The sequence below is a fragment of the Notechis scutatus genome, chromosome 5 (assembly GCF_049901735.1).
Source record: "Notechis scutatus isolate UNSWTSFEM ecotype Mainland chromosome 5, rNotScu1.2, whole genome shotgun sequence".
Classification (NCBI taxonomy): Eukaryota; Metazoa; Chordata; class Lepidosauria; order Squamata; family Elapidae; genus Notechis; species Notechis scutatus.
In genome coordinates this window covers 46,731,340-46,749,446 of record NC_142013.1, presented here as the reverse complement: position 1 = coordinate 46,749,446, position 18,107 = coordinate 46,731,340, and the positions used below count along the sequence as shown (strand labels likewise).

The following is an 18,107-nucleotide window of genomic DNA, read 5'->3' as shown; positions in this document are numbered from 1 at the left end:
GGCCATGGCAAAATATGTGGACATCTGAAAATTGCAGTTCTCTAGCAGAAATGTTTTCTTTCATATGTGCCCAAAATGTTTAATTAGCTATTAAATGGTCCAAAAACAGCAGGTAGAAATTAATGATCTAGAATCAAAATGGAAATAGAAGGGACTTGGATATAGAAACTTGATAGTGAGGCTATTTTGGAGAAAAACTGGAAAGTTTTGGTGAAGGAAAATAAATATGGGGTTGTTATAGAGTAAAAGCAGGGAAAACAGAAAGGGACAGAGAACAGTACTTTCAACATAGTTGTACATAAATACTGTATGGGTGAATATATTGTTGGAAAATATAAAGCTTTGATGAAGAGAAGCAAGTGCTTAGTTATTATGGTTTTTTAGCAGTAGAGTATTAGAAAAGAGGAAATAGAATTGTTATTAAGACAACATTATTTGGTAGTGTGAAGAGATTGGAAAAATAGCATAGATTTAATACTTATTTAGTACTTATAGTAGAAACACTAAACATCTTCCTGCTACAGTATTCATCCTATGTATTTATACTTCTCCATGTATGCTATTTTTATGAATGTTCTAATGTCTGTTGTTTTAAAACTTGTTGGCTACTTGTCATTATAATTGCAATTATTATTACTGGTGTTTATTTGCTGGATTTGCCTTTCCTCAGGACAGTTTTTATTGCAGTAATTTGTGTGGATCTTATTGGGTTGATGCTTGGAAATTTATTAAATCAAGTAAATTGCCATTTTATGAGCCATGGTGGCGCAATGGTTAGAATGAAGTACTGCAGGCTACCTCTGCTGATTGCCGGCTGCTAGCAGTTTCACAGTTCGAGTCTCAAAGTTGACTCAGCCATCCTTCTGTGGTCAGTAACATGACCCAGACTGTTGGGTGCAATATGCTGACTCTATAAGCCACTTAGAGACGTCTGTAAAGCACTGTGAAGCAGTATATAAGTCTAAGTGCTATTATTATTGCCGTTTATCATACTACAGTGTCTGTTAGTAATATGGTATTTAAAATTGTTGTGTTGTAATGGTTTTTTGGAGTGAGCATATGTGGACTCATTACTTTACATAAATAGGGCTGTGCTGGAGACTGCTTTGGAATGGATTTTCCAGTGAAGATTTGGCTAGGTGGTAATAAAAATTAGTTAAATTCAAGAAGAATTATCAAGAAGTGCATAAAACTGCAAGATTCAGGATGGGGGTAGGGGTTATTATCTAGGCTCAGATTCTCCCAGTAGATTTCTATGTATGAGAAAAATGATGGGCTAAGACTGGTAAGGAGATGCTACCCTTGTTGATAAGCATTCTGTCCTGAGACTTTACACATACAATGTATATAAAAAAACCAATGTTCTGTATGATGTGGAGAATGACATTGATATATTACAAAATCAGATTTCACACAGAATAAATATGACAGCTAGTATCTTGAACTGTGAGACTTTTAGCTTTATTAACTATGGTCAAGATTTCCATCTTTTGTATCAATTATCAATTCCCTTGATTGTCTCTATATTTCTATTTTTGTGGTCTACACACATTTTACATTACATTCTTAAAAAAAAAATTCTGCAGCTTTTCACAATTCTTGATTCAGAAGTTAAAATTGTACCATCAAGAATAATTTCCAAATAACAAGTTTAACTACAGTAATATTAAACTATTATAATTTACTTCCCTATTTTAGAAATATATGCATAAAAAAACAAAGCAACTATTTCCATTTAGTTTATTACATAGGTTTTTTTTTCAGGATTTTGCAAATGACATTAAATATTTCATTATAAATAATATAATTTAACAGATTCTGTTGATTCCTCTTGTAAGGAATCACATAAAGAAGTATCTATAGTTGATGTTAAAATAAAGTGACAAAAAGCTAGTATATGATTCAACCAAGGCCTCCACTAAAAGTAAAGGAAGATGAAGGATGCAAACAAATAGGCCACATGGTACACGTTGATATTAAGTGGGGGATTTTTTTTAAAGTAATGCAGTTAAGGTTTATTTTAAAAATTGGAACATAAACATATGATCACCAGGTTCTTATTCATTTTCAGAACATATTTTATTATCAAAAAATTGTAATGAAATAGAAGCACTTATTGAATAGTTTATGTAAAAAAGATAGTCATGAATATCTCTGCCTTATGTTTTTGCTACTTTACGGTTTTATGATTTGTATTGTGTATTATAGTTTCTTTTTTAATTGTATTCAAATAATAAAAAATAAGACCCTTAAAATCAGATCCACACAATTTAAAAAAGCATAAAAATATAATCTAAAAGGCAAAGTGTTAAATCATACTGATTGGCTCCAAAGTACATTAGAAAATACATATTTTACTCAATTAATTAAGTACTTGAACCAAAACTGTATTACTTATTTCCATTACATGTTAAATCAGCTGACTATAAGAACAGTTCAACAATGAAACCAATCATACATATCCAGCCATTGATTTTGTCCCAAGAAAGCAGGCAGCCACCTGTCAGGGATGCTTTAGTTTGGATTAGTGCACTAAGCAGAAGGTTTGCTGGCCTAAATTGCTCCATTCAAGTAGATAGTTGCATGATCTTCAATCAATTATTTCTCTTTTCATATTTTTCATGTCTGGGTCTCTTATAAAATTTTCAAGCAGTATATTTTAAATATTTGAGAGGCAAATATTACCTATAGTAGATTTACTCTACCATTGTCTGCAGATATTAAAGCAGAATGATAAAACAGAGTACTTCATTTCCTTCATAATGTAAAATTCATGATATATGATGTTTCTTCAACTTTATACCACTGATATGTCACCCATCCTGCATGCGTGTTCATACTACAACAGAGAAAACATTAATAATGAATAAATGCATTTTAAAATATAAACAATTATTCTAAACTTTCAAGCTGTATATTATTGCTAGATATTTTAAATCAGATTGTTAAATGAACAAACTCCCCAACTAATGAAACTAGTTCAATTTCTTTAAAAGATTCATTATACAATAGGGTTTCACTGCTTCTATATAGAATATTTAAACTACCGTATATACTCGAGTATAAGTCGACCCGAATATAAGCCGAGGCACCTAATTTTACACCCAAAAAACTGGGAAAACTTATTGACTCGAGTATAAGCCGAGGGTGGGAAATGCAGCAGCTACTGGTAAATTTCAAAAATAAAAATAATTAATTTGGGAAACGATCTCACTATCATGAAAGGTTTAATTGATTCACTAACCCAAAAGAAGAAGATGATGATGACAGCGGGAGGCAGGAGTCACTCTCTTCCCCTCCCTCGGAGGGCCCCTGAGTCAGGAGTCGCTACCGCCCGGCGCGGCCCCAGTCCCGCGTCGCCTCGGGAAGGGAAAGGCAAAAAGGAAGAGCCGCGGCAGCGCTTTGCAACAGCAGCAGCGGCACCGGAGGCTCAGGCTCAGTGGCTCCTGGTTTTGCCCCACCCTTCCCAAGGCAATGCGGGACCGGAGCCGCACTGGCGGCAGCAACTCCCGACGGGCTGGGGCTCAGCCGGACACCTGAGCGGAGATGTAGGGAGAAGGCAAAAGCGACGGAAGATCCTTCAGGGGAAACTGAGGGGAGACTCACCCTTGGTCCAGATGAGCCCCCTTCCCGCCCCTAAGGAAGCAGAGGCAGCCAGCAAGGGCAGGCAAGCCCCGCTTCACAGACTCCGTCCGTCCTCACTCCCACCCACCCACCCACCCAAAGCCACGAAGTCCCCCAATCGCGCAGCCCAGAATCGCCCTCCCTCAGGGGGCAGCAACGACGCCCGGTTTTTCCCGAGACAAGAAGCTCCGCCATGCAATGAAAGCGCCCTGGCTCTAGGCTCGCGGGCTCAGAAAACAACACGAGCTGAGGTCACTTCGGCCCGCTCGGCTTCTCCAACATCCGGCACCGCCCTGTTCTATGTGCTGGGCCCGGCAAATCCGAGCAGCCAGCGCGTGGAGCAGCCAGCGCTGGACATCGTTGGCTGCCTCTTTCGCAGCACGGGGAGGCCTCCCCTGGCTGGCCAGCTGCTCTCCTCCTTCTCTGCCTGTTTGTTCTGTGTGGCCGAGGAGGAGGAGACCGGCCGGCTGGTTGGGGGAGGCTTTCTGCGCCGAGGGAGGTGGCTGCTGGTCTCCGGCTTTGCTCCGCTTCTCCGATGGTCCGGCGCCGCCATGTTCTTTACTTGGGCAGCCGGGCGCCCGCAGCGGCGCCCACGGCAGCAACAGGCAGTTCCGCCCGGGCTCCGCTCAGGTGTCCGGCTGGGGCTGTTGGGAGTTGCTGCCGCCGGTGCGGCCCCAGTCCCGCGTCGCCTCTTGCAGACAGTGTGTGTGTGTGTGTGTGTGTGTGTGTGTGTGGAGGGGGGGAGGGAAAGCAGGCTTGTTCCCAGCAGTCCTCCAGGCGCAGTTCCTTCCTCAGTAGCCGTCAGTGCCTGCCTTCCTTGCGGCTGCCGTGCAGGGCCCTGAGGTGGCCAAAGGCAGCTGCTGGCCACCAGCACGGGGCAAATGGCCGCACGACCTTTTCCTTGGCTCGCGCCCTTGGCTGGACCTCCGCAGCCTGCCCTTCCCTTCCCGTCTTGGGTGTGCTGTGGCCGTTCTTCAAACCTTGGCCGGCCGGCCGAAAGGGCAGCCTGGCCCCTTCCCCGTTTACCTGTCTTTCCCCTGCCTGCCGTGTAGGCCATGGAAGGGAGGAGGGACCTGGAGAGGACGTTAAACGCCAGGGTGAAGGAGAGTCTGGGGTCTCTGGAAGATGCGAAGAGGGGAAAGGTAATCGGGGGGGGGCCTCCTCCGGGGCAGCTTCAGAGGGAGGGCAGGCCATGCCCAGTGGTGCCCCTCTGCCTCTTCCCTTTGCCAGGCGATGGCGGAAGAGAAGCTGTCGGTCTGGGAGAGGCTCAGAAAACAACGCGAGCCGCCACCACCACCTCCTCCTCCTCCCGAGCGGACTGAAAGAAGCTGGGGCTGAGGAAATGAAGCCAAGCGGAGCCAAAGCCACCTTGGCTTGCGTTGTTTTCTGAGCCCACGAGCCTAGAGCCAGGGCGCTTTCATTGCACGGCGGAGCTTCTTGTCTCGGGAAAAACCGGGCGTCGTTGCTGCCCCCTGAGGGGAGGGCGATTCTGGGCTGCGCGATTGGGGACTTCGTGGCTTTGGGTGGGTGGGTGGGTGGGAGCGAGGACGGACAGAGTCTGTGAAGTGGGGCTTGCCTGCCCTTGCTGGCTGCCTCTGCTTCCTTAGGGCGGGGAAGGGGCTCATCTGGACCAAGGGTGAGTCTCCCCCTCAGTTTCCCCTGAAGGATCTTCCGTCGCTTTTGCCTTCTCCCTACATCTTCTCTCTGTTAAAATCCCCCCACACACACACACACACTTATTTTCGGGCGGATAGATTTCGTGTCTGAGCATTCTCACATGACCGTGGGTCTTTCCCCCCTAAAAACAGTTAAAAAAAGAAAAAATATATCCTCATGCAAGAACTTTTCTGCTTCCGATTACCCCCATGCTTAAAAGTTGCAAAGGAAACACGGAAGCAGGGAAGCGCCTGCCCAGCTCCGGAGCTCCACACCATTTTTTTTTCAGAGGGAATCTGACTCGAGTATAAGCTGAGGGGGATTTTTTCAGCACAAAAAATGGGCTGAAAAACTCGGCTTATACTCGAGTATATACGGTAATTTGTGATTAAATACAAATGTTCTTTTTTTCATCTCAGCTCTCTTATATTGGACATTTAATTTGATTTTAAGTCAAATTCATTAATCCAATTCATATTTTACAGAATAGTGCACAATTTCCATGCCTGAAATAACAGTGAAGGTCTGGTGGTAAACAGTTAAGAAAATTGGCCAGAAACAGTTCCCAAAACTGAGAAATTAATTAAACTGGTAATTTCTTTTCCTATAGCATTGTTTTTATATACTATTTTATTCAAAAAGCGTTAAAATACAAAATGACAAAATATTTAAAAGAAACAAAAATAAAAATCTCAAGACATTAAGAAATTGCCTTAAAATAAAAGGAAAAAAACTCTAACACATATATACACATCTTTCCTAGCTGAATGCTGACTGATAAAGTACAACATGCTAGCACCTGCCATGCATGTGAATTTGTTGAGGCCTGGTATTCTACCAAAGGAGCAATTAACAAACATATTGACCTAGATCCAACATATGAATATATAAGAAGCAGACCATTTAAACAACCAATCAACAAAAGACCAATCAGCTGTTCAGAATTTAAATATAGCTCCAAACGAACAACCAACCAAACAACCAACTGACTATACTGGTACACAAGACATTTATAAGCTAAGGAGAATAGGACAAGACAGTTCTGCTGATGATGTTACCTAGTCTAGTAACGAAACACTCGGAAACTAAATTGAAACAAGCTTGGAGACCAAACTACTGCCAAAATCTAAAACCCGAGCTAAAATATCTTCTATTATTTCAGAATAAAACAGTGTTAATTTCCTACCCCTCGCAAAATAGGCGAAAAGAATTTTAAACTATTAAAACTGTTTTCAAATTGTGAGCCTGTCATATACATACTATTTTATTAACAACAAAACTGTTAACAGGAAAAATAATAAACATATTATATAAAAGTATAAATGTAATAAGAATTATTAATAGTAATAAAAGACAAAATTGAAATTCCAAAGCCCTGTTAACGAACTGTTATTGTAATCAATTTGTAGAAAATTTACCATGGCTTCAGTCCCAAATCATCCCCAAATAATACCTGCACTAGATTATTAGAGTAACAATGGTTGAAATATTAAAGGGGAAACTATGGTTTTTCAAGAAAAAAATGCATTTGCGCTCACTTAAAGTACAAAATGTACAGTCCATACAGATAACAGTTGCTATATTCATAATGATATAACTATATATATTATGGGCAAAGTTTTCCATTAGTGCTGATGTAATAGTTTATATAATACTGCTAAATAAGCTAATTGCTCACTCATAGCTTTTTGAATCCAATCCAGGAATTTAAGATAAAAGTAATTATGTGTTAATGAGACCTTATTAATATAAAATTGCTTAGATGTAAAACAATTTATAGCTTTGCCCAAGAGAAGCCATTTTATTTTTGCATATTCTAACTCACATTTAAACATATTCAAGCATAAAACTATGTTGAAATTGGGTTCAGAGGTATGATGGAGATTCTAAATCCATTACAGTTCTCTAAATTTATGATGAACTTTGCACAAGTGTCTATATTGTGATAATAATTGTGTGGGATTCCTGTTTTCAGATGATGCCAAAATGAATATTTATATATCTTGTCTCTTCATTTTCCAAATATTTCTGAAATAATTGTGAAAAAATTTTTTTAGCTAATTTTACTCCAAAAAGCCTCTAAATGTAAGAAACTACAAAGAGCTATACAAGAAAATATTATAATGGTCTTCAGTAAAGGAGAAAGTAACATTTGGGGCACAACTATCTATGATGAAGATATAACAATCATGAAATTGAACAATTTTTTAAATAATTTGTATTAATGAATGGTTACATAATTCCACACCTGGTAATCCTAAAAATAAAACTGAATATACATTACTTTACATAGTCCTGCAATTGAAACAACATACTGTATAGTAAGACTCTGACATATATTCCTTTTAACATAACATGACATAAACCATACTTTGGATGAGCAGAGAAAACAGAATAATTTTTAAAAAAAGTTTTTTTGTTTCATTTGTTCAAAAGTTATTTTTAAAAAGGCAAAATACATTTTAACATAAAGATTGGCAATAGTTGCACCTCTACATAGCTACTGAAACGGCTCATAAGGGCAATGTGTGTAACAATCAACTGATCTCTTTTCCTACCAACAGCTTGTGGGAGATAAAGGTCAAATTGCCTTAATATGCATCATCCCAGGTTGTATGCCTTTTTATTACTATATGTAAAATAGATTATTTTTTCTTGAGCCCTGATACATCACAATTGAAAAACAGCCTCGTGAAAAGCAATCATTTACAAAATATCTGATTTTATCAAATGTAAATTACTTTCAATACATTCTAGAAGTATAGAATAGTCCAACCCAAATCAATTCCTACTATATATACAAATACAACAGACTTGTTCTGACCTAGGCTTCCCCAAAAAGCACTAAGCAGACGCTTTGTCCCGGCAAAACTCCTTTATTAAATGAAGGTGAATTTCTTGCATTCACATTCAGCCAAAGACCTGGCAAACAGTCTTTCAAGGGTGTAATTAGCAGCAGAGACCTTACCTATCTTGGAGAGCTGCCAAGTAAATATTTTCTAACTATTGCAGTTCTGACAAGGAAGGACTTGGCAGAGTGTCTGAGATGCACAGACAGATCTTCACACTGTTGCAATAAACGAATTGTTTCCTGCAAAAGCCCACTCCCCTTTTAATCCCTATGGGAGGGGCCTTTCACCATCCACCTGTGGCTTTACTCCCATGTTGACCCTTAATTCGTAATTGCTCTTTTCTTTTGGCAGCACAGGGTGGAACCGGCTCCAGCTGCTCCCCACCTCACTGCTGTCCTACTCCAAAGGCAGCTAATAACTGCCAGACTGCCCTGGCCCCATCTCTGCCTCTGATGCAGAGCCCTTGTCCGAGCCTTCCTCAGCCTCCAGGTCTGGCCCATGTTCCTCCCCAACCTCCTCACTGTCTGACTCTGTTGCCAGTTCCACTGGCTGCTGGTGGACCACAAGAAGACTATTCTACATTTAAATATGTAGAAATCACATTTTGCTGATAAGCCATTGTATCTTTTTACTATTCATTTATTATTTTCATGAGAATGAGCAATGATGAAATTAAATGTTCCAGAATTCTTCAAACTTCAAATAGCATTTTGCATTTTGCCTGTTTCTATTATTAAGTATACACACTGAAATAATCTACAAACTCCCAGCCCGGGGCTGGATGGGTTACATGCTGGCCATGCCTATGTCCAGTTTAGCGAAGGGGGAAAAAGTCCCAATATGTCCTATGATGCCGCTGTGACGACGTGAGTTTGACACCCCTGTACTAGGAAACAGAATGACAGAACGGTTCAAGCCTAACTATTATTTAAACAATGTAGTCAAATTCTTGAGTGTTGTACTTCAGAGTAATGTATGCCAAACCATATGTTCATAATGCATTTCCAAATCCTTTGATTTTTTTTTCTGAAAGCATGTGAACACATACAAAGACCTCCTTTGTTATTAAAATGGTGACATCTTTTTAAAAACATTAATGTGCAAACATAATTTAAAAACTCACAAATTTGACTAGACTGATTTCAGTAAGCCAGCTTTAAATATGATAGTCAGATTTAATCCAAAGTAATTTTAAGAGGAAGCTGCCTTCTTACTGAACATTTGATTCTTATTATTATCTCTATTTTAAAAAGCAAGAAGACAGGTTATTGTAACAATTCAGTAGTCTTGTGCAGTGGAAGTTGTATGAATAAGATCAAACCCCATGAAGGAATTATAAAAATAGTAAAGGCAGAAAGTCTGAAAGTCTGAAATACAAAATTATGCAGTGACTTAACCAGCATTTGGCAGAAAATATTAACCAATAAAGGAAATTGCAGTATTTTTTCAAAAACTGTTTTTCATGGTGCAGACAGAAATTTTATAGAAGAAATCTGACATACAATCAAATATAAAGTTTATTGAACACATAATTAAGGCAGACATAAGGATTTATATCTAACAGTATCAAGAAACCTAAAAGACTTCAATATGTGAAGACTAATACTTCTCTCCAGCATCTAAATTTAGTAATAATAGTGTGTGCACTTTGAAAATTGTTTATTATCTAATTCAATATATCATATTATCAGATCAGGTCCACTTAATAAATATCAAAGTTATTTGTACTACTATGTTGCATTACATTTAGAAATAAAAATTCTTAAATTAAAATTAGGTAACACAGAAACACTTTACTACAATTAAAAGTAACATATTATGGTGGTTCTTGATTTATGACCAATTATTATGGTCCTGAAAAAAAATGAGTTTAAGACCATGAGTTTAAGCTCACTGCAGCACTCCTGCAATCATAGATTAAAATTCAGGGTTTTGGCAATTTCCCCCCATCTATTCAATCTTACTTTTTGAGCATCCTGCACAATGGCAGGGCTGGGCTAAAGTAGAGGCCCATGACTTTCCGCAGTCTCAATCTGCTAACCCCCCCACCCCCAAGCTTCTACTTCAGCCCCAGAACTTTCTTATCTTCCCCAGGTTTCATAAAAATGGATGCACAATTTGGAGAATGACAAAAGTCCCATCCTTGTGGTGCTTCAGACCCCTCATTCTCCAAACCATGCATGCCATTCCTTCTCCAAGCCATATATTTGATTCTAACTACTCTTCAAAAATCTTCTAGTCTTCCCCAGGTCTTGCAAGAATGGAGAAGGAATGGCTGACCAGTGCTGCTTTGCGGGGTGGCCAAAAGGGCACAGATCACGAGGAAATAGGAAGATGGGGAGAGATGTACGGCCCTGCAGTCATGAAGCTCTGCTTGACCTGGTGAGATAGCTGAGGCTTCTCAGGGTGCAGCACTATTGGGTCACACTACAGCTCTCCCCAGCTTGCATGCAGCCTGCACCAGATTTCCTTTCTTTGTGGTATGTGAGACACTCTCTCTGCTTAACAATCCATAATTCAGGAGTGCTGAGATTGCTAAGTGATGTGATCACATGATATATCGCTTTACAACTGCATTACTTGGCAACTGAAATTCTGGTCACAACTATGATTGTGAGACAAGAAACATCTATATACTAATTTGGGTTACTGCAAGAGAAGTTTAAATATTAATTCTTGATATCTTATTTTTTTAAATTATTCATGTATACAAGACCCACAATTTCAAAAAAAAATTAAGTTATCAAGTGTAAATATTTAAAGCTGCAGTACATTTTTGAAATTATTCATGTGTAAAAAAGCATAAGAGCCAATTTGTTGAAGTGGTTAAGGCATCAGGCTAGAAACTGAGAGACAGGGAGTTCTAGTCCCACCTTAGGCACAAAGCGAACTGGGGATCTTGGGCTAGTCATATTCTCTCAGCCCTACGAAGGAGGCAACGGCTTTCTGAAAAACCTTGTCAAGAAAACTGCAGGGGCTTGTTCAGGCAGTCTCCAAGAATTGGACATGATGAATGGGAAAAAGAAAGACAGAAGCAAACTTTATAATTCATTGGGAGCAATTTTCTAATAAGAATGTATAACTTTCCACATATATATATAAACTACCAGCTTAAGCTGATATTCACTTTTTGGTATTCCAATTTTTTTAATTGGTAATAAAATCAATGGAGCAATATAAATAGGATGAGTTAATAAAAAAGTACTAAATGATAACTCTGAGGATATTAAAATAGTGGGGAAGCCCTCACCAGTTCTTGAGTTACAGAAAACTTTACTACAAAAATGTAATTGTGCCAGTATATTTTATAAATTAAATTGAAGTATTCTGGTCCCATAAGTAAAATCTATTTGCACAAATCTTTATAAAAAACAGGGAATTTCAAAATGGCATGTACAATATAATTAATGATTGAATTCAGGTTTAATTTCACTATCAAATACTGTTTGTAGTTATTATGCTGACTAAATCCATTCAATATTACATATCTAGAAAGGAGTAGTTTATCCACATATAACAAGCAATATCCTGTAAGACTGGAGAGAGCAAGAGCGAACGAGCGAGCGAGAGAAAGTGTGTGAAAGGACAGAAATTGGTAAATATGGTAAACATGTGCATTACTATATCTAATAATGCATTTTAAATATTCTAAGTTTTTGAAAAGAGTATTCCAGAATCAATATTACAAGAATGCAAGTCTCTATTTTCAGATTTGTGAACAGAAAAATTGTAACAGTTCTCATATAAACAGGTATCTGTAACAATGTAAATACAAAATGCTTCATGTCATACAGTCTACTATAACTAACAGATCAATAATTCATATTTTAATATTTATTTAGAAATCCCTACAAAGGTGGATAACATTTTTTCACTGTCAACTTTTATCAATAAAGGCAGTCAAACTTAATAAAAATAAGTTGAGCTAAGACATATCTTGATGCTCAAGTGTATATTTAAATGTGTAGATCTGGTACAAACTAATCATCAATGTGGTAATGAACTGGTGAAACTTCAAATTAATGTCATGTTATACTATGGAACCATCTTTGCTTTGTGCTGGTATCATCACAGGAATAGCTCCCATTCTACTTAGATTAGGTGCAGCTACCTTTGGTGGATCAAAGTACTGATCTTGAGAGGGTGTACGTTCTTCACTCGGCACTTTATTGTACTGAGTTTTGGTAAAACCATCCATATTAGATGGAGACATTGAGCCCAAAGATGACCGATTACTCCCTATATAGCTGCGCGCTGTTGAGGCACGGCTCTTTGGAGGAGGGACATCCTCTCTGAAAATGAAACATATTTAAGAATTTACTTAAGAATCTTTAGAAACACTAAAAACCCATCAATACTTTTTATTTAACAAAGGGTACTAACACTACCATAACAGCAAAATACGTATCACAGTGTTTCTAAAACTTGGCAACCTTAAGATGAGTGAAATTTAACTTCCATAATTCCCCAGCCACTGATTTATTCTATCCTTAATTTTTTAGAATATTTTTGTCAAATAAATCTATGTAACATAAACTATTTTTATTCTCATTTATGCTAAGCTACATTCCGAGCCTAAATAAATGTAAATAAATAAATGCATGGTGATTTAAGATGCATTTTATTTTTTTACTAATAATTAATTAATTAGTTTAACTTATATGCCGATCAGCCTGAGATGACTCTGAGTGGCAGAGTGCGTCCTTTAAGACAATTAATTAGTGTCTCCCAAGTTTCAGTTTCACTATCAAAAGAAAAAAAATTCAAGGACAGGAAATAAATGAAGAAAAAATATATATAATTTCTTGAAGAAAGGAAAGAATTGATACACTAATATAGATCACAGTATGTTGTTATATTTTAATATTTAAAATGCTAATATTTATATACAAAATTATACATTCATCATTGTATTTTCTTGCTGTATGAAGTATAACAATTTAATACTTTTGTTATTTTAGCTAACAAAACGGCTTTGAAGAACTGCTTTTCAATGCTATGGCAAATATCAGTATCTATTCAGTGTTCTATTGGCACATAAAGCCAAAGTGTGCTTATTAGGTTTTCTGACTGATACCATTTTACCAAAGCAAATAAAATCATCTGTTGACTATTGCATCTAAAAGGTGCCAACCTTTTTGGTTGATTAAATGTTCTTTTAGGTTTTGTTTAGTTTTAGAATATTTAATATTTCCATTATTGCTCTTTCTTTATATTGAATTACACTCAATAGTTTCTACCTTCTTAATCACGTTTAATTTTTCACACATTCTAATATTTATTTTGTCATTTATAAAATAAAATCTTACTAGGTCCATTCCAATATTTTCCCACTTTGTTTTATAAATTTGTGAATTTTGTGTAATAACAACAATAAACCAAATCATATGAAACCATTTTTCAAGCAAAAGTTTATCCAGACACTTCCACTGTTATTTAGCTGCTATTTTTGCAGCTAAAAGCAGGTAAATCAATATTTCTAGGAGTTAATGTTTTTAGAAATAATGTTTTGAAATACTCAATTAATCAAAATGCCACACCTGATATCATGATGTACTTCTTTTTCATATTTTGTGTCTCTTCGTTTCTTATAGCAACAGAAAATGAACAAAGCCATTAAGCTGAGTGCCAGAAGAGTTCCTATAACTGCTCCAGCAATAGTACCAGCTCTATCGATAGCTAAAAAAACAAACAAACCAGGTAGCAGAAATTAATTTTGCAGTTTAATGACAACTATTTACCTAATGTCTATTTTTATTACTTCATTTGCCTGTTGACTAATACTTACGGGGTGTAATAGTCAGTATGACAGAACATTCATCTCTGCCGACTTTATTGTAAGCCAAACACGAGTAAGTACCAGAATAAGTCTGAGAGGCATTTTTCACAAATAAGTCACCTGTATTTTCAACTGTAAATATTTAAGGTATTTGTTAGAATTTTTGCAACAATCTATAGAATAAAAAACAATAATTTAACATGTTATTTCATGTAATGTCACTTTATTACTTAAATATAGCATATTTTATTGATGTACATCTATAGCTAATACAGAGTATTAGAATTAGTTTGGAAATGAGGGTAGATAGAAGCTCTTCTCCTAATGCCTATGCATATAAGTACTTCTACAGAAGAACACTGTTTCTGTCATCAGAGTAGTTACAAATCACAAATCATATACATTTTAAGGGAGAGATGTTTTCTGATAAAGAAACTAAATGAGTGTTATCACATTACAAAATTATTAATGATGTGTGAATTCTTCAAATAAGATAATTCATAATACATGAGAAGTTTGTTCAACATACTACTTTGAGATTTTAGAGCAATAATGTTTTTTGCAAGGCTACTCCTCCCTGCCAAAACCTGCTTACCATTCTGAGGTAAGTCTACATTAGATAAGTGCTATCAGCTGCCAAGAAGACTTTGAAATATTATAATTACCTCAAGAGTCTTAGAGAATTATCTCCACTTAAAATTAAATATATATATAAATATTCTTACACATGGGTGTGCAAATTCACTGAATCAAGGACCTAAACCAAAGCAACTTATTAAAGCCGGCAGATTCCAAACTGGTGTTTTTGGCTGGCTTCAAAACTAGTCCAGAATTCCTTAGTATTTCTTATAACTTTTCTGTACTTACTCTCATTAGGGAATAGCCAAATTTATATTGTATATATTTGGGGTAGTAATACTGTATGTACATTTTGCTCATGCTCCCTTTCTATTACCAAATGTTTTATTCGTGCACCTTAATTTTTAATTAAGCATTTGCCATTTAGGAACAAAACAAATATTCCATCCTGAACCTTTCTGCATTAATCCTTCCAAAAGAATATGGGCAACAGTAAACAGTAGAGAACAATGCCATATCTCTGTTTTCATCAGCTAAATTTTTGTCTATTTTTCCTTTTCAACTAGCTTTAAGAACTCAAATTTTGATGATATACCACTGAGAAATATTTTGGACAATTACATGGTAAATAAAATACCTCATGACAACATAAATTAAACAAAATGATTTTTGTTATATGTCAAAAGTTATATCTAAAAATAATTTAGCATTTGAAGACAGTAAAACAATAGCCCTGTCTATGAAAAATATATTAATAACATGAAAGCATACTTGGTAATGCTGTTGCTGGAAGTTCTTGTGAACCAGTAGTTTTTTTCCAGGAGTAAACTATGATGGAAGAACCTTCTTGGGATTTACATTTCAGAGTAAGATCACTTCCAATCTCCTGAGATCCTTCAATGTAGCATTTAGTCTTCATGGGTTTTTCTAACAAATAAAGAATCTAATATAAGTTTTAATTATGATTAAATGAATTGGCATTTTCTTCTATACCTAGGAGATTTTAGCAGGATATTAAACGGTAGTGATTTACCCTAGCAACAGTATGACACCAAATCCAGAACTATATCACATATTTGCATATTAACCTAAAACAATATCCTTTTCTTGGTTCACAATAAGATTCACAATCCTGTAAGTGTCTCCTTAGCTCAAGCATGTATTTTCCTGGACTGTAATGCTAACCTGTGAGTCAGGGAAAAGTTTCAAATTTTAGGAGATAACCACCTATAATCCTGCTGAAATACCTGCTTCACTTCAGATTGTAACAGCTAACCATTCCAAGCTACTATTCTACAAACCTTTGATCTGCAATATCATAGTAAATTGTATGTGTTATAGATATATAATTTCTAATTATATGAATTACCATGATGATAGTATGTCAGAACCAGTGAGTATTGGCTTAGGTTAAATGAAATCAAGATTTAAACTTCCTTAGCCATGGAAGCCAACTCGCTGACTTCGGACCAGTTATTCTCTGGTCAGTAGTTCTCAACCTTTTCTTCACCATGGACTCCCTTTAAATAGCTTTTGTGGCCACAGACCATGGCCACAGACCACCAAGACTTAACTGAAGGTTAAAGCAGTAGACTGCACCAAGCCTTCACAGACCCCCTGTGACATCACAGTCCCCTAGGGTCCGTGGTCCACAGGTTGAGAACCACAGTCTTAGGTTATTCTACCCCAACAGAGCTTTTCTACGATAAAATTAAAGAATCTACTTTGTATGCCAATTTGAACTCCTAGAGTAAATGCGTGAAATAATAAATATATTAGAATAATGAATGACAATCGAAGTGGAAGACCAACAAGTTACACATTGAAACATATTAATCCCTCAATCTCTCTTTTTAGTTCTATGTGCTGGTTCTCTTCTGAGAGTTTATTTTTAACTGCCTCAACTTAGTGCTTTTATTCTAAAACATGTATGTTCCCAAATAAATTACTTAGTTACAAAACCTAGAATTTGAAGAAACATTACAAAATTTGTAGAGGGAAAATTGAAAGTTAAAAATATAATTTCATCTTAGTAGTTCAACCTATATTTCTACTAAAATCAAAACAGAAATTTCAAGCAGCATAATTTAGTAATAGAGCTGCTTTCTAGGAAAGGCTGGGATATGCATAACTGTTATGTTTGTATTATGTATACATAATCTAGAGAATTTTACTAGAAAGTTAAATATTGTAGAATGAGCAGTATGATAGATGCCCTTTCACAATCATAATTTTATATTATGTAACAACAAAAGTATAATTCACATATCATTTGTATTGCATATCATGCTTCATTTTTCTTAGTTTTAATTTCCCAAGGTCATGGGAATATAATTCAAAAGATGTAAACCTAAAGAGGTAACATATTGAAATTTATGAGAATTAAAAAAAAAACCAAGATGCTAATTTTACAAGAAAACTACCCAAATTATTGCTTAGTATCCAACAGTGCATTATATTTTTTACATTATACTGCACTTCCTATGTATTGAATATTCATATTTACCTCATACAAAGCTATACAAAAAAGGCAAATCATAAATACCTTACCAAGTACTGTCAAGTGGACTCTCTGAGTTTTAACACTAGGAAGTTTCTTCACTTTACATTGGTATTTGCCAGTATCTTCTGCTTTTAAATTTAAGATATCAATGCTTGCATTTCCAGATGCTGGATTTTGTTTAGCAAATTGTACTCGTCCCTTCATATCATATGTATCATAAACATTGCCTTCATCATATATGATAACCTGAATTGGGGGGGGGGAAAGGTTCATTAAGCTACAGTGGTGTTTAAAAGTTTGTGAACTCTTTTGAATTTCTCATATCTGCATAAATATGGCCTAAAACATGATCTATTCTCCACACAAGTTCTAAAATTAGATGAAGGGTGCCCTGTCAAAAACATACTTGTTAATTAGTTATTGAAGAAAATGGTCCAAAGCTACATATTTCTGTGTAACAAAAGTATGTGAATATCTAGGATTATCAGTTCATTTAAAGGAGAAATGTCATGTTTTAATCAATGGAAAGATAATCAGCAGTGAGTATGGGAGCTCCTGCATAATTTAAAGAACAAAGTAATTCTGGATATGCACTATCAAAGTATGATCCGCACAACAGGGTGGCATCTCCACAAGACTTGCATCATACTTGGTATCCAACTGAGAGCAAATCCAAATGATTTTATCTGGTAGATGCCCAGAGAATTCTTCCATATGGTGCTGCAGAATGATTTTCGGGCCACCCTTTCCAATATGAATCTGGGAAACTCTAAACAGAGCTGGCATTCAGTAGATGCAATAAGAGCAGAAAAGTATTGACGCTTCGCCACTCTTACTGCCACAAGGTAAACCTTAACAGTGGCCTTAACATGTGCTTAGAATTCGTTTTTTTGTTTTCTTCCAATGGCACTCTAGGGTCTCTTGAAGCTTGTCAGCTTATTATATTTTTGACTCATTTGTTTAATTGTTTAATTTCTTTACCTACTTTTAGGACTTGTGTGTCAAACAGAACACATTTTAAGTCACTGTACGTCTTAGCTATAAGTAATATGTTAAATATACTTCTCCAAAGTATAGTATCCTAGAGAAGGATACAGTATTCTCATTAAAAATT

General features: G+C 36.4%; 1 protein-coding gene across 3 annotated transcripts in view; it reads right to left on the bottom strand.

Annotated features, from left to right (window-relative positions):
• Positions 1-2,060: 2,060 nt before the first annotated feature.
• Positions 2,061-18,107, bottom strand: part of CXADR (CXADR cell adhesion molecule) — a 225,769-nt gene continuing 209,722 nt past the window's right edge. For 2 of the 3 annotated variants that reach the window (XM_087966661.1, XM_026664115.2), the window contains 5 exons: positions 17,041-17,239; positions 15,262-15,417; positions 13,921-14,043; positions 13,673-13,811; positions 9,632-12,424 (listed from right to left, as the gene is read on the bottom strand). In XM_087966661.1, the coding sequence (XP_087822787.1) occupies positions 12,163-12,424; positions 13,673-13,811; positions 13,921-14,043; positions 15,262-15,417; positions 17,041-17,197 (837 nt within the window). In that variant the 5' untranslated portion in view covers positions 17,198-17,239 and the 3' untranslated portion in view covers positions 9,632-12,162. Of the gene's footprint in view, positions 2,840-9,631; positions 12,425-13,672; positions 13,812-13,920; positions 14,044-15,261; positions 15,418-17,040; positions 17,240-18,107 lie in introns of those variants that run through there. The other variant, XM_026664116.2, reaches the window with a different exon arrangement.